General features: G+C 45.4%; 1 protein-coding gene across 1 annotated transcript; it reads right to left on the reverse strand.

Annotated features, from left to right (window-relative positions):
• Nucleotides 1-4,750: 4,750 nt before the first annotated feature.
• RTP1 (receptor transporter protein 1) lies at nucleotides 4,751-8,979 on the reverse strand. The gene is made up of 2 exons (XM_004424592.3): nucleotides 8,513-8,979; nucleotides 4,751-6,705 (listed from the first exon to the last, which is right to left on the reverse strand). The coding sequence occupies exons 1-2, from the start codon at nucleotides 8,782-8,784 to the stop codon at nucleotides 6,186-6,188; spliced, it is 792 nt and encodes a 263-aa protein (XP_004424649.1). The 5' UTR covers nucleotides 8,785-8,979; the 3' UTR covers nucleotides 4,751-6,185.
• Nucleotides 8,980-23,054: the final 14,075 nt, after the last annotated feature.

Here is a 23,054-nt window from a genome sequence, read left to right on the forward strand (position 1 = left end):
TCCAAGCCAAGGAGTAAGTTGGTGCCATGAGAGAGATGTTTGGGCCAGTAGAAAGAGCCCTGAACCCTGACTCTGAAGCCCTGGGTTGCCCAAAACAAGCTCTGCTGCCTAATGGCTCTGAAAATTCAAGCAAATCATGCCCTTTGTGCCTCAGTTTCCACAGTCACCCTGTGAGTTTCTTCTTCTTCCCAATGTCTCTACATGGAGACTCCCAGGGCTCAGTCCTTGGGCCTCTTTTCTATCTACCATCACTCCCTGAATAATCTCATTTAATCTCATGACATTTAATATCTTCTAAATGCTCTTGACTCCAATTTTATCTATAGCTTGGGCCTCGCCTCTGAACTGCAGGTGTAAATATTCAGCTGCCACCTTGGTGTTTCTCACCTTAGTGTCTAACAGAATGCCTAAACGCATCTCACACTTCACATGTCCCAAACCGAGCTCCAAACATTGCCCCCAAATCTGTTCTCACACAACCTTCCTCATCTCAGAAAGTGGTAACCCTATTCTTCCAGTTGCTCAGACCCAAAAACTCGGGGCCTCTTTGACTCCTCTTTCTTTCAGACCCCATACCTGAGTCATCAGCAAATCCTCTCAGCTCTATATAGAAAATACATTCAGTCTCATTCCCAGTTGCTGCCATCCTGCTACAGCCACCACCCTGGAATAGGCCACTACTGCCTCTTTCCCGGATTACTGCAAGAGCCTCTTGGCTAATCTTTCCTCTTTCATTCTTGTCCCCTGTGGTCTAGTCTCAACTTGGTGATGGTAAATTGGATTGCATCACCCCACTTCTCAAACCCTCCCAGTGGCTTCCTGTCTCGTTCAGATTAAAAACCAATGTCCTGGCAATGAGTGGTGCCATAGATTCCAGAATCACAGCAACACACAGCCGCCAGACTATGACAACTGACAGAGGGTGGTGTGGTTCCCTGACTAGGAAACAAACTTGGGCCGCAATGGTGAGAGAACTAAATCTTAACCACTGGACCACCAGGGCTGGCTCTTCCCAAGCTACCTAATCTAACGCTATAACTCCGTCCCCCGCCCTTCCTATCCCCCTTGCCTACTTCATTCTTCTCCTTAGTACTTAACACTATCTAACATACCACACACCTCCCTATGTTGTTTATTATCTAGGTCCTCTGGCATCCATAAGGTCAGCAAGTTAGTCACTTAGCTCTCTTCTATATCCCCAGTGCCTGGAACAATGCCCGGCATATAGTATGTACTCAATATATATTTGTTGAATGAATGAATCTTGAAAATAGGGAATATGTTATTACGTCCTCAAAAATATTACTATGACCCTAATAAGATAGGAGTGAACAATGACTGGGCTTATTTTAAAAGTGAGAGGTTGCCGGCCGGGTGGTGTAGCAGTTAAGTTTGCATGCTCTGCTTCAGCAGCCTGGGGTTTGCAGGTTTGGATCCCGGTCGCAGACATACCCACCCCTCATCAAGCCATGCTGTGGCAGGCATCCCACAAGTAAAGTAGGAGATGGGTACAGATGTTAGCTCAGGGGTACTCTTCCTCACACACACACTCACACACACACACACACAAAGTGAGCAGTTAAGACACAGTCTGAAATTCCATCACTACCACCCAAGTCCTCATAGAAAGCCACACCTCTCCAGGTGACTGCCTTTCACAATGTGAATAACTTTAAGGAAAGTTCTAGTCAGAGTAAGATGTGTAAAAGTTTGCTTCCAGAAGGAAAGGAAAGGAAGATGTTATGGATGTTCAGACAAGAGAGTCAAACTACAAACTGACCTAGGCAGACTGAAATTTTGGGGTAACAACTAGATGACCTGCTGGGGGGGTCAGGGTGAAGTCACTACCCCAAATGCCCAAGGACAAATAGGGATAAGCAGCAGTTTGTGAGCGAGATCAGTGCTAGCGGGGACCCTTCCCCTTCAGATCTCTGTACCTCTTTGCTTTACAAATGAAGAAACCAAGGAGGGGAGAGACTAAGTCACCCAACATCAGCATCTAGACGCCCAGATGATGGGGAAGCCAGGGCTGAAACCCACGTTGTCAAGCTCCCAGGCCAGTGAGCTTTCAATAGCACAACCACCATGCCACCCACCCTCACAAGCCCTACACAAAATAGCCATACAACAGGCGGATTTCATTTCCCTGGTGCATGTGTCAGTATCCATGCAATGCCAAAAATGATTCCAAAGGAAATTCCTTAGCTAGGAGTCCTACAGAGAACCAGAATAGGACTTGGAAAAGAACTAAATTCTTTCTGGGGTATTTCAGCCAATGGGAATGGAGCCTGGAAATCACTGGTGTTTTCTGTTTGGGGAGATTTCTAAAATAGCTATCTTTGGAGAATGAACAGTGGCTACCATGATGTTGGAAAAATTAAGTCACTGCTTTGACATAAATATGAGGAGAAGAAAAGAAATGACTCTACATATATTAAAATAAACCAGTTCTAACCCTTGAGCTGGGAAGTTAACCCTTACCTTCCATTTTGTTTTCCTAAAGCATTTACCAACAGAACTGAAATCACAAAGAGAAAGAGCCCTTCAGGACTCAAAGGGAAGTCTGCCAATTGAAATGGAAAGGGGAAGAAAGAAGAGGATGAGCATGTGCTCTGTATCAGGCAACTTCACAGGCAGTGTATTATTTATTCCTTACAATAGCCTCCCCCCCCACGGCAGATAGTTCTAGTTCAATTTTGATAAGGAGGAAAATGGGACTCAAGGAGCTTAAGTAACTTGCCTAAGGCCACACAGCTAGTAAGTAGAGGAGTCAGGACTCAAGTGTTTCTTAACTCCAGATTTCAAGATCTTCCCTTACTCCACACTGGACAACGCTGGCCAAGTTCCTCATTTTCTCTAGGCTTCAGTTCATTACCCACAAAATAAGGGCCCTAGATCGAGACTTCTCAAATCTGTCTTACATCTCTGATGGTTTATGGACTTATTATGTTGGGATTGTCCTTAGTTAGCGATCTTCTTGCTTCTCAGGACTCTTGACTCCCAGGAAGAGTTCTCCCATTGGACTGGTCCCCTGGCCTGATGAGTTTGAGGGAACTGATCAAGGAAGCACTTATTACTGATACCACACTGAGGATTTCAGCCTCTGGAACCACAATTCAGTGCCTGAGGGTCTCCTCCTGGCATGAATATCAAGACCAGTGCACAGAAGCTCCAGTGGGAGAGGCCTGAAATCCTCGAATGTCCATGAGGAGTTTATTTATAACACCTAGGGTACACCTAACAAGTTCATCATGTGGCAATGTGTGCAAAGAAAGAACTGTCCCAGAGAAGTCTTTGCCAAGGCAAGGGCTAAGTTGGTGAGCAAGCCTAGAACTCTCCATCTGTAGCAGTTATAAGGGACAATAAGGGAGACAGGGAGGCCTCCATAGATTGCAAACATCTTCCTACAGAGCAGGAAGAGACTTAATGCCTCAGAAAAGAGTTCTGGACTAAAACTAAGTGAGGGTTGGACTCTTTGCTCTGCCACTGCCTGGCAATGGGACCCGGGATAAGTTACTTCCACATTGTAGTCACATTCTAGCAGGCAGTATAGCCATAGACAAGTAATTATAACAAAGTTTGATGAGCAGCTGGGCAAAAGTGGCAGAGCTCAATCTTGGAGCCTCTCAGGGCAGGATAAAGCCATTACAGCAGGCAGAAGGGCAGAAGCAGGAAGGGTTGAGGGAAGGTCAAGGCCCCAGGGTAGGGCATGGGGAGTGAGTAGGGAAGCTGAGCCCTAGTCCTAGAGAATCCAGGGCGAGTCATCAAGGAAGATCTCATGGCTCATTATTACAAGACTGGGTACAAGAGGAGGCCTGCTCCTCAGTGAAAAGCATTATACCAGGCAGCACATGGGGATCACCTGGGAGTCTTAGTCTAATTCAGATGCTTAGGCCCCAGGCCCAGAAATTCTGATTCTATTGGTCTGGGGTGGAGGCTGGGCACCAATATTTCTTTTTTTTCTTTTTTTTTTTGTGAGGAAGATCAGCCCTGAGCTAACATCCATGCTAATCTTCCTCTTTTTGCTGAGGAAGACCAGCTCTGAGCCAACATCTATTGCCAATCCTCCTCCTTTTTTTCCCTTTGTCTCCCCAAAGCCCCAGTAGATAGTTGTATGTCATAGTTGCACATCCTTCTAGTTGCTGTATGTGGGACGTGGCCTCAGCATGGCCGCAGAAGCGGTGCGTCGGTGCGCGCCCGGGATCTGAACCCAGGCCACCAGTAGTGGAGCACACGCACTTAACTGCTAAGCCATGGGGCTGGCCCACCAATATTTCTTTAAAAGCTCCTCAGGAGTTCTAAAGCACAGCCAGGGCTGAGAACTTCTGCAGTAAGCAGAGATTGCCAAGAGATGGGGCCCGTGCCTTTAGTGTCCACTGGATCCCAGCACCCAAATCAGGGCTTGCCAGATAGAAGATGCTCAAGATATGTGGCCTAGATAAAGGAATAAACACTGCCTGAATGAAGTGATGGAAGTCACCAGCTAGTTATTAGAATCAGAGCAAGGGCAGGAGTAAGACTGGCCTTATGCTGAGTCCCCTGGATGACTGACCATGGGCTGCCTACACCTCTCCTGACTAAGACCATGACTGGCCCAGACCTTGAAGCTGAAGCTAGATAAAGCCTTATGTGGCGGCCCCAGAAAGGGGAGAGATGGGATGGGGAGGGTGGGGGTCCAACGGTCCAATACACATCAAGGACTGTGTGGTGAATCTCAAGCACACATTAATGACTACTAGCATGACTGAAGATAGCCTGTCTTTATTAAAGTATCCCATCTTCAAATAAGTGGCCCTCCTCCCTCCACCACTACAGATGGTGGTGACTTTCTATTAAAAAGGGGAGCAGTGTGGGAAGCGAGAGAGGCAGCCAACTTATTAACAGAGGTGGGGTGAATGAGGACCCTCAGAAGCGCAGGGTGGCATCCTACATCCTCCTTTCTGCCTCCCCCACACCCCACTTCATACCCCTACTAACAGAAAGTCTTCTCTCCTTCCACTCCAAACCATATTGCATCCCATTTTAAAGCCACGTAAGATTCTCCCACATACCTATGCACTTCGCTATGGCCAAAGCACTTCACATCTTTAATGCTCCCTCTCTTGTTAATGACCCCCATCCCTGCAGTTCTAGGTGGACAGCTGATCTTTGGTGAGAGGGCCCACGCATGGCCATGTGGGAAAGCCTCCCAACTAGGGTTTCAGCAAAGGGCCCAGGAGGCCAGGCCCCTGTTCCTGTGTTCTGGCCATCAGAGCTGTCAACTTGGTCCCTGAACTCTCGTCCCTGAACTCTGAAGACTCTTCATTATAATGGAAAGTCATTATATTTGTTTCCTAGGGATTTTGTGCTTTGCTTCTAACACTCTACCTTCTAAACCTCCTCTAAACTCACTCCCAGTTCATACACGGGGTAGGGGGAAGCCTAGCTCTATGGGACTTCACCCCGACCACCATCTCTGAGCCAGGCAGACCCAAGAATCAGCCGTAAGTGCAGGAAGGCTGGGAGCCTGGGGAACAGAAGGGACTCTGTTCCCAGCAGCAAAGGGACAGCCTAATGCCCCCACCTCTCTGTGTTCAAGAGGAATCTCTGCTGTGTGCATGGAGGCAGAGCTGTGGATGAGACTCATACACTAGGCAGACGCAAATTTAAGGCTGCAGCTCCAGGTGTGGGAGATAAGGAGGGGTACGGCGTGGAGTTAAGAAAGCAAGGACGAGCTCATCGCGATGGAAAGCCCTTTTGAGAGCACCTAGTCCTGTAATGTTCAAACTTTTTAAAAGCAGTGGAATCTTTTTTCATACAAAACTCTCAAATGGAACTCCATCTAAGTTGGAGCTGTTCTGATTAAAGCAAGGGAGGAGCTAGGAGTTGGGGGTGGCCAGTTTGACCAGGATGGGAAACCCACTCACTCAGCCTACCTTCCAAATACAAAAGTTCCTGAGGCACCTATGCAGAATTCTGGGGCCCTGGGTTTCACTTTGAAAAACCAATGATCTAGCCCAAACCCTTAATTTTATAGATGGAAAAACTTGGTGATTTGTCCAGGGTCCTCACTGAGTAAGTCGCGGCACCAGGGCTAGAACTTAACCCCACTCCCCATTCAGGTCTCTCTGCGTCCCCTCCTACCAGCTGGCTGGCCCCCACAGGCCTTGGGCCCTAAGAGTCCTCCTGGGCCCACTAAGGGATTCTTAGAAGGAGCTGCGGAAGGAGAACTGCAGGTAGATGATCAGCAGCAGGATCGTGGCCCAAAACAAGCACCAGGGAATAGAGAAGAAGTTGCAGCCAGAACCCCCCTCGGCTTGCGGCTTGGTGGGGCTGGGCGCCCGGGAGAAGGTGTAGGTGGTCGCCTCCTCCTCCAGCAGCTTCTCGCTGGGCTTCCAGTGCACGATGCCCTCCTGGCAGGCCTCGCAGAACTCGCCGCGGTGCCGCCGGTTGTCTTGGCGGCTGGCCACGTGGATGCGGTACTGGCCGCCGCGCTCGCCGTAGCACTGCTCGCGCAGGCTGGTAATGAGGTTGTCCACCAGGCTCTCGATGTTCTCCTCCAGCATGCTCGACTCGTCCAGCCGCGCCGTGCCGCACTCGTAGCACAGCTGCTTGAAGACGCGCATGCGCACCGAGCCCGCCCGCTGGGCGCGGTCGAGGTGCATGTGGAAGAGGATGACCAGGTAGGGCGACTGCCAGGTGTGCCAGCACCAGGAGCAGTGGAACCTGCGGGGAGGGGGAGACGTAGGAGGAGAGGATGGAGTGGAGGCGGTGGAAACAGCCCCAGGAAGGGGGTGAGGGGAAGTAGGCAGAGCCTGGAGGTGGAGGCAGAGGGGGGGTGTTTACAGCCCCGTGGGTTCATTAGCTTTCCCCAGGCAGCCACCCAGCCTGTCCCTTGTGTGCCCTGTAGGGCCAGAGCGGGCACTTCAGGATGCACCTGGCATCCAGCGGCCCTCTGCCCTCACCAGCCCACCTCCTCGGTGCTCTACAGAGGCCTCAGCTCTCTTCATCCCAATACCCTCAGGCCTTGCCCTTGGGACTTGGGCTCTGGGCATCTTTCCTCATCTGTAAAATGTGCGTGGTGCACTAGATGAGTCCTTCCTGCTCAGACCTCCTTTGAGTCTGATAGCCTGCACCATATAGGAAACGCATAATCCATCCACCTATCCTTAGCTGTCAACACTGACTGTGAACAGTCTAAACCCAAATCAGGAGAAAATGACACCATCATCACCCCTCAGCCTCCAAGCCAGTGCCAGGGTTAATGCATCCCTAGGCCCAGAGTGAGCTGACTAGAGTCAGCTGGGGATCACATGTCACCAGCCTGGTCTGGAGGGGCCATAAGCCCTCCCCACTCAGCCCCACAAGCCTTCCAAGTCTTCAAGAAGCTCCTGGGACCTGCCAGCAAGTGTCCAGCCCTTTGCGCCCCTCCCGTCAGCTAGTTTAGGGCCTTCATGTTTTCATTTTTGTCTCTTCTCTTTTACTCACATCCTTGGACGACTGTTTCCGCTCTCCCAGGCTAGACTACAAAACTTGGACTGGAAAATATCAGAACTGGAGGGGCCTTAAAAATCACCTTATTAAGCCTTGGTTCTACTCTGAGGCACAGAATAAGAAAGCAATCCATGTACACACAGCTAGTTAGAGGCAGAGCCAGGACCCAGCACATAACAGGTGCCCAGTAGATGTTTCTTGAATTGAATTGAATGGACTGAACCAGGGCAGGAAGGCAGGGCTTGCTTCTGGCCCCCAGGCTGCACCACTGAGCCTCCCTGTCATATGTCCCAAAGGTAAGTCTTTACATAATAGACCTGTGGACAAGGGTGCTGGAAAGTCAGCTCAGATGTTATTGTACATACACATCATCTAGGGACCTTGTTGAAATGTAGATTCTGATTCAGTAGGTCTAGAATGGGGCCCAAGGTTCTGCATCTTTAACAAGTTTCAGGTGATGCTGATGCTGCTGCTCCATGAACCACAAGGCAAGGATCTAGGCTAACCCCTCCTTTTGCAAACAGGAAAAGTGAGGTCCAAGAAGGTAACTGAATTACTCAAGAACCATGGAGCTAATAGTAAAGCCAGTTTCCAGTACACCTCATGTGTACAGTATTTTATACTAAGTCAAGCTGAATTAAATAGATTGAAACTGAACTGTCCCAGGACCAGAGCATAGATCTTTTGACCTCCAATGGACCTCAAGCCCCCTTCTCTTAGTTTTCAACCATTTTTAAGAGATTATTAAAATCTGAAAATATGTAAAATGTCACTTTAGAACTAATAAATATATTCCACCTCTTTTCCAGAAGGGGAAACTATGACTCAGAGAAGGAAAGTTACACAGGTGCTCAGTGGAAGAGCTGGAATCAAACTCGGGTGTCCCAACTCCCAGTTAGGGACTCTTGCTCTGCCTCCCAGTCTACACCAGCCCAACAGTGAGACTGACCCTAAGCATCTGGGTTCTCCATGTCTCTGTCTCTTCTTGGAAGGTGCCCCAGGGGCTGCCTGCCGGGCCCCTACTTACTGGGCTACTCACCTGCCGGAGGCGTGCAATTCCAAGTACTGCTTCCAGCCAGGGGCCAGCACGTTGTGCTTGAGGTTCGGATCCATGATTAGGTCCCAGCTGTCAGCCGGCTTTGCCTCCTCCATCTTCTCATAGAAGACTTTCTTCCATTCATCTGTGGTCACACTTTTACACATGGTCTTGTCAGAGGCGAGGGTGGGCAAGCTCCACCTGAGTGAGAACGCGGAGAGTGAGGGCAGGTGCAGGGCAGGGCAGCGCAGTCTCCACGGTCTAAAAATCCTCATCAGACAGGACTGGAAGGAAGCAGGACCCAGCTCCCTCCTTTGTCCGCAGTGGAACCTGTTTCCACGGCAACCAGGCAGGGTGCCAAGAGACAGCCTGGGGAGGAGGGAGTCTCCGAAGGGGTGTTTCAGGGCGATGAACTGAGGCTGTGGAGGCAGGGTTTGTTGGTCTAAGTACCCAAGACAGGGAGGGGGTCCTGAAGGAAGCTGAGCTTCAGACCAACTCACTCTGGCCTGCAAAGGGCATGCAGAGGCAAGGACCTGGGAGCTGGCTCAGATTCACCTTCTTGCCCCTGAAGGCATCATCAGCATCTGGCTGCTATGGTAACCATGATACCTCAGGGAACCAAAGAGAAATAAGGGTTGGGAAGATGTAGATCTGTTAATAGATGCAGCAGTAATAATAAACTCTCTCTCTGCACCCCCACCCATCTTGTGACTAGCACTTTGCCGTTGACAAAAATGATTGGACGTCTCTTTACCCACTATTGTTATTGCCGCTGCACAGATCAGGAGCCTGGATCAGGAGCCTGGGACTCAACAGTTTGTATCCAAATCCAAGCTGTTGAGGCCATACGAATTCAGTAATTCATTCATTTCAAACTTACCCATGTGCCAGGCTCTGTGACAGGTGGTTGTAACTGGGTATGTGCCCAATAATCAGAACGCAACAGGATCCATGCTGTGACAGCCATGTACAAGCCACCTGTGCACAAAGGTGGGAGCCATTGCATCACCTGGCAGGAGCAGAAAAGATGATTTTCAACTTGATTATAGAAAAGGAACACGATATCCCTGTGAAAAACAGCCTTTACTATAGGTGCCTCTCCTGCTATTTTTTAATAAATTATTTTTCTTTTGTAAAACTCATACAGGTTTATTATAGAAAAATTGGAAAATATAGATAAAATCAGGCAAAAGTAAGACTCTTCCTAACACCCCTGCTCAAGATAATCACTGTTAATATTATGATATACACACCCTGCCTGCCATTTTTCTGTACGTGTGTGTATATGTGTGTATATGCATGTATGTATATATATCTACACACATTCTACATACCACACTGTGAACTATTTTTTAAATAACAATATATCATGAATATTTTCCTAGGTCATTAATATTCCAACCTGTACTCTGGCTATATTCTATTATCAGGCTGGGCAAAATTTATTTAGCCTGGCTCTATTTTGGGGCATTAAGAGTCTTTTTCAATCTCTCACAATTACATACTTGCTACCTATTTGTATAAAACTTATTGATGAAGCTCATGGACCTGCATTCCAGGCACCGGAGAGGATGCTTCCTGCAGTTGGAAAACACATCTCTTGACTCTACTCTCTGCAGAAGCTTGGTGTGCTAGAAGAATCTGAGCAGTCTCCTCAACAAGTATGACTTATGGACAGCCTACAAATCCTGAAGTTTAGGGATGAAAAAGAAGGGCCTAAATCTCCCGTCTTATACTGGAGACCATCTTCCTGGTGCTCCTCCTGCCTCTGCATGAATGCTTGATGCCTTGACATACTTTATTTTAGCCTCAGTGTATTCGTCTTGGCAATGGGATAATAAGGAGAGAATATCTGTAGTGATTAAAAGCAGGGTCTCCAGAATCACTTGCCTGGGTTCTTTTTTTTTGGAATTGCTTTATATCCTCATAAGTAGCTATTCTAATCTATTTAATGTGTATCATTTCATTCTGACAAAACGTGTTGAAGTTGTATGTGAATGTATCCTTAATTTGCACAGTAACAGCAATCACTATGTAGCACTTACTAGATATCAGGCATTGTCCTAAGTGCTTTATACATATTAATTTATTTCATCCTAATAACACCCTCTGTAGGTAGGTAATAGCAGCAGCAGCTCCATTTTGCAAATGTGTAAGCGAAAGCAGAGAGGTTAGATAACTTGCCCAAGATTCAACAGCTAATAATCAGTGGAACTGGGATTTGAACCAAGATGACAGTCTTCAGAGCCCCAACTTTAATCACTACACTGCTCAGCATGGAATCTAGAACAAAACATTTGCTAAATAAATGTCTTTCTACCTTCTCACTACTGGCTATGGCCATTCCAGACTCTGAGAATTGAGATTCATATCCTTTCAGCAAATGGTTCACTAGGCCACTCTGAGGGCACAGTCCCGGGGAAAAAGAGTGAAGTGTATTCAACCCACCAAGCTCCCTGTTACTCCTGTGGATGCCACCCCTGCTGCTGAACTTAATGGACAAACAGTGTCCATAGACCCCTGAAGCTAAAAGAGAAATCAGCTTGAAATCTACCAAAGAAAATATAGTGCATAAAGCCATCTGTAGGTACACCATTCCTGTGAAGCTGTAAGCATTTTATGACAGGCACCCTGGTTCAGTTGAAGGAGCACTGAGCTGAAAGTCAGGAGATATAAATATATATCCCAGCTCTGCTACTGGCTGGCTTTGTGATCTTGGGCAAGTCATTTCTCTTCTCTTGGCCTCACTTTGTCCATCTGTTCAATAAAGAATTAGAGTAGATAGCAATGCTCAGGTCCCCTCTGACTGTAGCCATATATGGTCTCAAAGAGCTTTGTGCTTGGAAACTTGAATCCTTGGAGGGCAGGAGGTAGAAGGGAGGCCACTGGATGGAGGAAGGAAGGTTCTAATGAGGCATTGCAGGTAGTGCCTGGAGTCGGGGTCTGTCTCCTTGGGGGCTGCTCCATAGCTGAGGAGCTCTGGGGAGGTGTCACTCCACTAGCCCTGTACTGGACACAGTAAGAAGGACAGAAATTAAATCAGGGCCACTGGATGTTAACATAGGAAAGGATTTTTAAGTTCATTAAACTTCTATCCTTCAAGTTAGTACTCTTGCCTCTGAATTAAGGCAGTCGATGCCCAATGAAGTAAACTGACTTAACCAGCCTCAGAGGTGTGATGGGAGCTGTCTCAGGTTGCAGCCATGGGCCAAAGTGAGAATGGAGGCCAAGGACATTCCCAGAAAGTATGTGAAACTAAGAGAAGCTTATGGAACTTGCCCTGGAGCCAAAGTGTATTACCCAACATGAGGAATGAATTCTCTAGAAGTATCTTGCAGTTGTTACTACAATAAACATTATGATGAAAAACAAGAACACAGAAGGTAAGAATGACAATAGTTGTGTGTGTGTGTGTGTGTGTGTGTGCGCGCGCATATGTGTGTGTAACCAGCTGATGCAATCCCCATTGGCACAAATTATGTTTAATTTAGAACCTGAGCTTGCTACGCAGAGACCAGTGTAACACATCCTTCTGTATAGCAGAATGTTTTCTCTGATAAAATAGTATTTGTATCAAGGCAAATAACCCTATGGTATTGAAACTTGCTCTCTATCAAATGAGCTCTGATGCCATGAAATCCACAATTTAGACATTGACAGTCTAGACATCTTTAAAGCCAATGGCCTCACCTTGGCCAGTCTTTTAAAGTTTGTGATCATAATTTAAATCCATAAAATTGTTTAAAACTAAATCTCTAACTATTATTATCCTGTACATACGCCTGAGATTTGGAAATGATAATAAAACACCAAAGTGCAGGAAAGAAAAAAAAAAAGAAAGAAAGAAAGAAACCAAATCCCCAACTAGAAAATAGAGTAGTGAAAAGAAGAGACAAGAAAGAAAACCATGTCTCTAATTTGTTGTTTGGCTCAATAGGAAATATTTTATAAAGCTTATTATTCTATTATTGCTTATCAAAATGTTACAAAAATAAACATTGTCACTCTTGTAATGATGCACTAATGAAAAGTGATTCTCAACCACGGGCAATTCCATACCCCTAAGACGCATTTGGGAAAGGGGAGGGGGGTGTTTGAGGGCTGGGTCAATCACTAGAAGTTTCTACTGGCACTCAGTGCCCAGGGACTAAGGATCTAAATGTGCCTGACAGTTCCACAACAAGGAATTTTCCTTTGCAGAATGTTCCACCCTTGCTGAACCCAAGAGTAAGCCCCTCCATAATCTGTTGGTTTATTGGTATAAAGAAAGAGTCCAGGTAGTAGTCTCAACTTCCAATTTACTGGAACCATTGTTTTGTTCCCTGGTGGAAACATTCCTCCATTGGGAACCAAGACCTCTAAACCAGCTGAGTCCAAAGTCATCAGGTCAGTAAGCAAAGAATGAAACAAAAAACAAAACAAAAAATCACTAGTGTACCATTAGGGGTAATTTTGAGAAAATTTTTCCACCTCTTAATTCTTGGAGCTGGGAAATAAATCTTGGTTGCTAATTCAGAGCATATGCCACATCCTGGAGAACATTACCCAGACCTGCAAGGTGCTATCCCCTAGATGGGTCTGTAACTGACTCTTCCAAAGGCCAATGTTACTGTTCAATCAGGACAGCTGCTTCAGGGTGAGGAGGGATATGGTAAGACGAATGAATTCCATGAGCAGGAGCCTATTGCCAGATTTCATTTGCTTTAAAATGAGTTCCCGGTCAGAAGCAATGTTATAGGAAATATCACAATGGTAGATAAGGTATTCTCTAAGTCCAGTGCTGCATGTCCAAATGCCTATAACAGAGATCAACACTCAACCTTGAGTGGGGCATGATTCCATGGAGAATCAGCCAGCCACCTGGTGGCAGTTTGATTATATTGGACCATTTCCATCCAGGAAGGGGCAAAGCTTTGTTCTCACTGGAATAGACAATTACCATGGATATGGGTTTGCCTTCCTTCTCCACAATGCTGCTGCATTTGTGGACTTTCAGAATGCCTTATTCACTATTCTAGTACTCCTCCACTTAAGCCTCTCAACTTAACTGCTTAGGCTTTCTCACTGTATGGTAGTTGGTTTCCAAGAAGGAGCATTTCAAGAAGGAAATGAAAGCTGCCAGTCCTCTTAAGGCTGGGATCAGAAATCTCAGAACATCACTCCCATCATATTCTATTGGTCAAAGCAATCACAGGGCCAGATTTAAGGGGAAAGGAAATAAACTTCACCTCTTGATGGGGAAGTGGCATGTGCCTACAGGGAGGGAAGAAATTGGTGGTGGCCATCTGTGGAGACTATCTACCACAGTGCTCAATCATTTTTTCTTATCCTCCAAAAAGCTTAGTGCCTTGAGAAAGCTATGTCAAATTCTATGATGTAAGTAGAGGGTAACTTCATTTTGCAAAAATGTAAACTAAGGATCGGAGAGGCAAAGTAGCAAAAAAGTAAACTAAATCCAGTAAGCCCAACCTTAAAACATAACCAAAAAGGAACAGTAGGGCTGCTCACCTCGGAACCCAGCAGAAGAAAGCATCGCAGGTACCCAGCCCACCACTACCACCCACCCCTGCATGTCAATCATCATGTATAGGAATCCCTTCCTCTCCTTCCCCTCCTCCCCTCACTACTGCCATTGAGCTTCTCTTCCAAGCCATTGCTCAATTTTGTGAGTCTTATGTGCCACCGTCATGCAGGACTCTTATCAGAGCTATATCCATGCCTCAGCCCTGTTTGTCACAGCCCAAAATCTAAACTCCCTCAGTCTTCGTGCTCTTGAATTCTTATCCCCACAAAACTCTGTTTTATGTCTGTGCTTATTTTTGAGTGCTTGACCTGGTCTTTGAGAAGGCCATTTCCCAGGAAACGTTCCATAGCTATTAACAAGGGAACAGTGCCATGGTCCATGAGGTAAAAGAAGGGCATATTTGAGAGAAATTACCAAGTCCTCAAAAACTGTTGTTCCCATTTGGATATTTGATCCAAAATAAAAGACAGCTTCCTTCCCATTATTCTAAAGAAGGGGCAAGGCCCAGCAACATTACATGTTGGGAAGCAGCAAATTTTTTATTCATTTATTCGTTCAAAAAACTGAATTCTCAACCACTATGTACCAGGCCCCATACTAGGCACATGGATATAAAATGAATTAGTCTCATTCTTTCCATGTCCAATGACATCAATCAGCCAGGTGACCCAGACTAACTCAGAGCCTTTTATAACCCATGACATGAGAACTGAGCCTAGTGTATGCTCTTGTTGCGGGGCAGCCACAACCATGGAAAAGTGTCTTCTTCAAAATTGAATTGTCCCCCCGTCCCCCGAGATTAGCATCCTAAGGTGTTTCTAGAAAGATATGCAGCTGTTCAACTCTAACAACGTTGTTTTTCATGGAATGTCTAGGAGGGAATGAGAGTGCAATATATTATCAGAAAGTCTTACTGTGGTTGAACATCATACTCATGGAGTTCAGAGGACAGTGCACAACTCACAACTTTCCTTTACTTTTCCATCGAATCACCCATCAGTATACTGAGAGTCCACCTAGGATGCATGTCCAGAACTTTCCCTTCTCTCTCTGATCTCCTATCTGTCTTCTCCTCTTTGATCTCTTCTGATCCTCTGCTTTATCTTCAGGGCCCTGATTCAGTCTTCAGAGTGGAGCATCTTCAAGCAAATAAACTGTTATCGTACTAATACTGACCACCTACCATTGCATAACTTGGATTGTTAGCAAAGTTTCAGTCCCTTCATTCTATCAAAGACCCTCTACTCACCAAGGTAAAGGGAAGAAAGAAGATAGGGGATGAAGGAAAAGGAAAATTCCATTGTATCACACACTGTCCTGCCTCCAAGCATGATCTTTCCAAGAAAATCAATGAAGAGAAAATCTGGTTCTCTCCTTTGAAAGTGAGGGGGAACTGGTCTGGACAGCAAATATATATTTCACGGCAGCCACAGAATAATCCTTCATCACAGTCACATTCAATTACTTTGGCTGAGCCTCTGCCATGTGACCTAGAAATACAAAAGAGTATAGAATAGAGTTAAGGAGTGGAAGGCATCTGGGAGATTATCTAGTCCAACCCTGATCAGAGGCCCCAGTGACTGATTCATCTCATGCGAAGCCTAAAATAGGCATGAGATGACCAGCTTTTAATTTAGTGTGAAGGTGACTCTTCACTCAGAGTGAGGAGACTATTCACTGTAGATCTTCAGACAGACCCAGTGATCCAGGACTAGGGTTACTGCTGAAGTCCGATAATCACGGATGCCTATTGACAGTCAAGCAGTCACCCAGCCTGAACATGAACACCCCAGTGCCATGGAGGTCACTCTCTCCAGAGGCAGTGGGTCTATCTAACCTCCAGCTGTTAGACAGTTCTTCTTGGCTGTATGCCAACCTCTCACTCCCTAAAATCTCAGCTCACTTGCCTTCAATTCAGAGCACTTAACAAAGTGCCAGCTCACAGTAAGCAGTCAATAAATATAACTATTTCTAGATGGGGAAAAAAGTGTGGGTTTTTTTCTGTTAGAAGCCTCTATTTAAATAATTTATAAAAGTCTGTATTGCCAGACCATCACTGCTTGTTTTATTCTTTAAACATGAAAGCTTTTATTAAGAATACCTTATATTGAGCTGAATCACAACTTTAGGAGAAAGAGTATTATTTATTTTATTCTCTGACATAATTTTCTGTAATGGCAAGAGCAAAACAGTCTCTATTTGTTAATCTGTGTATTATGGAATCTTCCAAACACATGTAAAAGTGAAAAAAAGATAACAATGAAACTCCACGTATCCATCACCCAGCTTCAACAACCACCAGCTGTCTACTATTCTAGACATTTTCTTCATCATAATATCTGAGATTTCCTTCAAAACAATATGGGTAGGGGTATAGATAAAACGTGATGAACCATGAATTGATCATTGTTGACTCCGGGCAGTGGGTACATGGGTGTTTATTATGCTATTCTCTCTGAAACTTTCTGTAATAAAAAGTAAATAAATAAACATTTTTTTCTTTTGCTCATTTTCCTCTCCTAGTTTTTTGCTTTCAAAACCATGAACCCATTCTTCTTGTACTTTGTAGCTATGGGTTTCTAGTTTAATCCTTTGTGGTCTGAATTTTTCCATGCATCTTCCTATTGCTGTAATGATAACCTTATAAATACAATATAGTCTAAACCTGTTCTCTTACAGCCTCACAAATACTTACCAACAGATGTCTATATTTGAAATATGTGGTACACACATACTATGTAGGTAATTAGCGGTTTTATTTATAGCTGAGAAGCAGATGCCTAGCTTCTCAGACCAAAGAATTTTCTATTAAAGGAATTGGATAATCCTGGTGAGCCATAAAAATTAAATAAGTTCCATTCGTTTAACATCCATCCATTGCGTAACTCTTATATGCTAGATGCTGCACAGACCATGGGGGCAAATAGACAAATTATTCTTCACTCAGTTCTCTCAGACCAGTGTTCAGGTAAACTTTATAGTATTGATGAAAATAAAAGACCACAAGGATCCTCAGCATCTAATATTACTCAACATGTAGTAGATACTCAATAAATGTTTGTTGACTGAATAATATATAAGTGCATTGCTGAATATCACATTCTAATGCCTGGCCTTCTAACAATAAATTAATTATTGAGAGTGACTGTTGTACTCAGGGAGGATTTACTCTCTCATATTCATCTTTCTAGGGCCTCATCTTTTGATTGGCTTTGGTTTGGAGGTTAATTTGGAAGTTTATGTAACTTTTTGGTTGCAATATTTGATATAGGTGAATGAAATTAGAGAGTTATGTGCTGTGTGTGAACAGGACAAAAAAACAGTGAAAAACCCAGGTGCACCCTTCACAGCCAGTCACTTTAAGTCAACAGCTTTACCAAAAATTGCTCTCACTGTGTCGTAGAAGCTAACACTGATCTTTCAAGGATTTAGGTTAATTCCTTTGCAAATCTGATTCAGGAGCGGAGGAGTAAAGGGGTCCTCATTTGTTAGCCGCTTGGGAACCAAGAATCTTCAGACTCCAAATTCTGTCTTCGGTGTCTCAGAAGAGTTATTTTCTTCCCCGGGACTCAGTTCTAGACCCAGATTGACTCCTTGAAAAGAGCGTGACTCCTGTATGAATGAGAGAGAGAAGTTCCAGGGAGAGAGAGCCCTTTCCCTGAGTAGGTTGGGTCAGGTGGCAGGATGTTCAGTGCCAGACATAGCCAGGAAGAGAAGTAGGAAAGTGAGGCCTGAGGCTAGATGTGGCAACATACTGGGACTGGGAGGCCGGCCCGCAGTGGGGTGTGAGGTCAGTCTTCCTGCAGGCTGTCTGGGGACCAGCTCCAGAAGCTGCATTTCTCCTCTGTCAGCTTCCAGGAGCCAAGCCCACACTCAGGGATCCATGACAAGCCCCACCGGAAGGGAGATGGCTTTCACATCAGATAGAAGGCCCGGGGTCTGATCCTCCATGTGATCCATAGCCATTTCAGTTTAGGTGGTACATTGACTATTTTCTTTGGACTCTTTGCCATTGTTTGTCTGAACTGCATTTCAGACATCTGGGACCCGTGCTTCTGGAAGCAACTGGCATCTGAGATAACTAAGTGTGCCACATACCCCTGCATAAATGTACAGGTCTGTCTTAGGTGTAAATATGATACTCAGTACATATCTACATATATAAACTCTCAGAAACTCAGGAGAGAGATGGTATTAGCAAGAACTATGTGGAAAGAACAAGAAAGAGAAATGAGAGGTCTGAATTGTGTCAGTGACTTGCTATGTGACCCAGAGAACTTGGCCTCTCTGGTCCTACATTTCTGTGTCCCTAAAATTGGTAGAATTGTAGACGTCTCTGAGTTTCCTTTCTGCTCTAATAATTTGTGGGCCTGTAATAATATGACATACCTTAGCTTTGGTAAAGGCAGGATTTCTCTTTCCAAAACCGCCCTAGAGCCTCAGAAACATATACAAGGAGCTACTTTCTATTTTCCCAATGAAGAGATATTGCTATGCCCATAATTTTTCCCTATTAAATATTTACTGAATAAATAAGGACTGATGGTTATTTCAAAACCTCCTCAAATTTTTAGATGACCAAAGTTATAAAATAACCACCCCCTGATTCAGACAGCTCTAGGTTATAGCTTCACCTGAATCAATGAGTCTTCCAAGTTTTTTTCTGATTCCAAGTAAACTCAACAGGCTCTGCAAAAGAAGGCTGTGTAAGTCTGGAAGTCAACCCCTGCTCTCACCCTTTAGGGCCACCCCACTGGTTAATTGATTAGCATGGCACTCAGGTTTCCCCATGATCTGGTCTCAATCTAACTCGCCAAGTGTAGCTCCCACCACCTTACCCTATATCAACCCACCTGGCTGATGCCTCTCTTTTCCTAGAACAAGATCAGGAATCCCACCTCTTCCTTTGCTCCTGCTGTTTCTTCCACCTGAAATGGCTTGATCCTCTCTTCATAGAGCACAATTTTACCCAGCCTGGTATACTTACTCCCCTATACTGCGACTGGGGCAGGGAGTTCCTACATTCTCTATAGCAGCCCACATTTTCCATACCATGACATTTATAAGGATTGCTAGCATTTACTGAGCACTTACTATGCCAAGCAGGCACCCTGCTAAAGGTCTATATTTTATCCTCATATCAACTGGATAAAGTCGGCTCTTGTTTTTCCGCCTTTCATGGCTGACTCAAATAAGCCTTGAAATAGTTCAACAACTTGCCCTGGGTCACTTGGCCAGCAGGTGGTAAAGGAGGGATTTGAACCAGGCAGTCTGATGGTAGTGCCCACCCTCTTAACCACTGTGTCATGTAAGGGCAGGACTAATGATCTGTCTTCCTCAAGAAGCTCCTCTAGCTTACTCACTGACACATCAAGTACAGCATCAAAGAAAGTTGGTGTTGAAGGAGTGAGTTAAAATCCTGCCTGCACTGGGAAGATTCCCCCTCTGTTCCCTCTGAGAATATGCTCTCTCTCTTCTGGGCCACTGCAAACCCGTTCTGGTGCCTCTACTACACTTGCCATGTTATTTTGTACATGAGCGAGTTGTGACAATTCTAATAGTTCACAAGCCATTTAGGGGCAAAGGCTGTGTCTGCCAGAACCACATGGGCTCAGTGCTCCTTTGTGGGAACCCAGGCTGAGTTGCAGGAAGAGAGGAGGGCTCTGCTGGGTCCCAAGAAACACTGCTGTACTTCCTGCCCTCAGGGACCTCCACTCAGATTGGAAAACTAGGTCACACATTCATAGGACCACAGAGAAGCAAAGAAACACAACTGCAAATTGCTCTACACATGCTGAGTAACCCTCCCACTTAGAGACTGTCAAAGGCTTGATTATCTCATTCCCGCTCTGAGGGAATAGGCAGAGATGTGTCCCTTGGGTAACAGTATTTGCAGACATTTCGTAGATTACTGAGCTAAGTGATTCACCAAGTGGAGGGGACATTTACTAACACATCAGAGTCCATCACTGTTGCTCCTGGGCTCTTCCTACTGATTGTCTATGTCATACCTGCTGTGCAATGATGCCACAGGCCAGACACCCCAGCCTTATGAGAGATGATGACTGGATTCTGGAATCAGCCTGTCTGCATTCAAATCCTGGCTTCACCTCTTCCCAGCTATGTGACAAGGTAGTACATAATAAATGTTGAATAAATCTTAGGCATTATTCTATCATCTCTGAGCTGGAATGGGCTTTAAAAATCCTCTAGGTCAACTGCCAATCCCAAAGAAAGAATCTTCTCTCTAACTTTGTCTGCATTTCCAGTTTCTTCTTAAGTATCTTCTTCTACAGTCAACTCACTATTTCATAGTCTGCCTGATTTTAACAAAGCACTGTCTTTCCTAAACTCTTTCTTTCAGTGAGGTGAGCCATCTGTTTTCCTGTTTCATCCGGATAGTGACCTTAGGTTGGCCTTCTGGACCCACATTAACCAAGTGTTACACCTCCCCACACACACGCACTTCATGGCAACTTTCAGATACTTAAAGACAGCAGCTGTTATGTTCCCAACCCTCATCTCAAGGCACAAGCCTCAGAAAATGTCTCTATGACTAAACTTCCATTAAATACAGGATGCTAAAGTCATAGGGTCTCCAGGGAATGGCTCCACACCCACAGCTTCCTGCCATCTTCAAGGTATTAATATATGAAAACATCTCGAGGGCAAGACCCCTTGGCTTCCCTTCTACTCCATTCTATGCTTTATTCCAAGTCTTTAAAGGGCGTTTACTTTGAGAAAGCAGGACTTCTTTATTCACAGTGATCTGGGGCTTGAGGACCTGCACAGGCTTTAAAGTACTTCAAAATGATTCCCTGTGTCTACCTTCTACTGCCCTACCCTTCATCTCTGCCTATCAAAGTGTGGCCTTTCTCTCAGGCACAGTTCAAAGCTAACTTCCCCAGAGAGCCTTCTCAGTTCCTCCCCCAAGGACGATATCTCTCCTTCTTGATCTTTTTCTTGCTCTTTATTATTTTGGTCATTATCTCCCTGTACCTTGTATAAAGGCCAAATCCATGTCTGATTACCTCTGTCTCATTCATCACTGTGGCTGCAGAATGAAGGAGTGTATTTGATGGATGAAGATAAAACACCCGTACTACGCATATCCCCTAGATATCACTCTAGATCTCCACCCAGATTCCCTCCTTTCTGCAGATGCTCTCATCTCTCAGGTGAGAATACTAGGAATCTGATGGCTCCCTGGGAACTGCCCCTCACAATGAGCTCCCCAAGGCCAAGGACTAGCTGATTCAACGATCCAAAGGCTTGCCCCTCTTGCCTAATTTGGGACAACTCTGAAGAATGATCTCAGTTACAGAGCTCCCCATACGCTCAGCTGAGGCTCAGTTGCAACCACATTGCGCGACTGTTTCTTGTCTGTCCAGTCCTGCCTTCCACACTTCCCTACAGATGTCACTTCTGAGAGTTCTCCCCAGTAAACTCTGCATGCAACTCTCCATCTCTGAGCCTGTTTCCAGGAAACTCAATCTAAGGCACCCTTAGACTCTGAATAGGGCATCGCCACTGCCACACACCTGGTGCATCTTGCCTTTCTTAACAAGCCTCAACAAGTGAACCTGGAGCCAAGGGACTCTGATGTAAGACTTGAACTCAAACACTGCAAGGGAGGGAGCCACGGAAAGAGATTTCCCCAGAAGTCTCAGGGACTCACAGAACCTGGAACTTCAGACCCCGACGCTTCCTCCAAGACATGGGATGGAGAACGAGGGGAAGATTAAAGACGTCCACCATGTCGTCCTTAGCAGGGACCATATAAACTGAAAGAGATAAAGGGAAAATAGGGAAAGTAAGATGCAGAGGGAGGAAGAAAGGGAGGGAGGGCAAGTGGAGGGGAAGAAAGAGGAGAGAAAGAGTGTGGAATAGTGAAAGATTAGGAGAGACAAGAGAGCCATGGGGAGAAAGAAACAGAGTTGGAGAGAAGGGAAGGAAAGCAGATTATTCTAAAGTATGCTTTTGATTTCTATAGCAACTTCTTCTAAATTGGTACTTCTTTTATATCTTCAGAATATTACTGTACTTCTTTGTGGCTTAATTGCTTTTATAGATTCCATTAGGATTGGGTTTTTATTTTTATTTGGCTTGCTTTGGTTTATTTTTTATTTTCCTATTTGCTCAAATTAGAAAGAAGATCCATGGTGGCTCAATGTTTCCAGCAGACAGGTGGCATGGATTCCCTCGTTCAGATCACACCCTGGAGGCAGGGGATGGTCCTTTAGACACGCACCAGCAGTGATTCGCCCAGGCTAAGAAGGAATCTTTCCTTCTTCCACTGCCCATTTGTATGACTGTGAAGAGGAGATAAGTTTGGACCCCCTTCCGATCATTCATTACACAGAGCCACAACAGAAAGAAGCACAATCCAAAAAGGCATTAACAAATAATTTATATTTTTATGGACATTTTCCGGAGCGGTGCCAGATAGGGAATTGCATTGTATGACACAAAAGCAAGTGTCCTAAACTTCCTTTTCCCCCATCCATTTCCCACTTATCATACGTAGCAGTTAGATCTTGCAAATCTTTTTCTTTTTCTTTCTCCCAAACCACACAGAAACCCATCCCTTGCTGGCTCACCTGAGTACCTCCCCCAACAAAGCCTGCTGACTTGCTAATTCTCCCCATGCATTATTTCTATTGGCACAACAAAGGCATGTGGGGGGAGGGAGGAGCAGAACAGCGCCGTTTCAGGAAACCCACCTGGAGTGTACTGCCCTTGGGCTCTAATTCTCTGCCTGGATGTTTTATATCTTGTGCCAGGAAGACACTAACACAGACTCTTCCTCTGTTTTCCTCCCACCCAGGGAATTGCTGTGTCCAGCAGATGTGATGACTTAGAGATGGAGGTTGGCATGGCCTGGAGAGAGGAATTGGGGGAGGAGAGTGTCAAGTTGGCTTTCAGGCCTCATCAAGACTAGCCTTGCTGTTCAGTTTCACAGGTCAAAGTGAAAAGTTTGTCATTTTAAGCCCCTCCACATCTCACTTAGTGGGAAATTTT

This window comes from Ceratotherium simum, chromosome 15 (assembly GCF_057802395.1).
Source record: "Ceratotherium simum simum isolate JZ-2026a chromosome 15, ASM5780239v1, whole genome shotgun sequence".
Classification (NCBI taxonomy): Eukaryota; Metazoa; Chordata; class Mammalia; order Perissodactyla; family Rhinocerotidae; genus Ceratotherium; species Ceratotherium simum.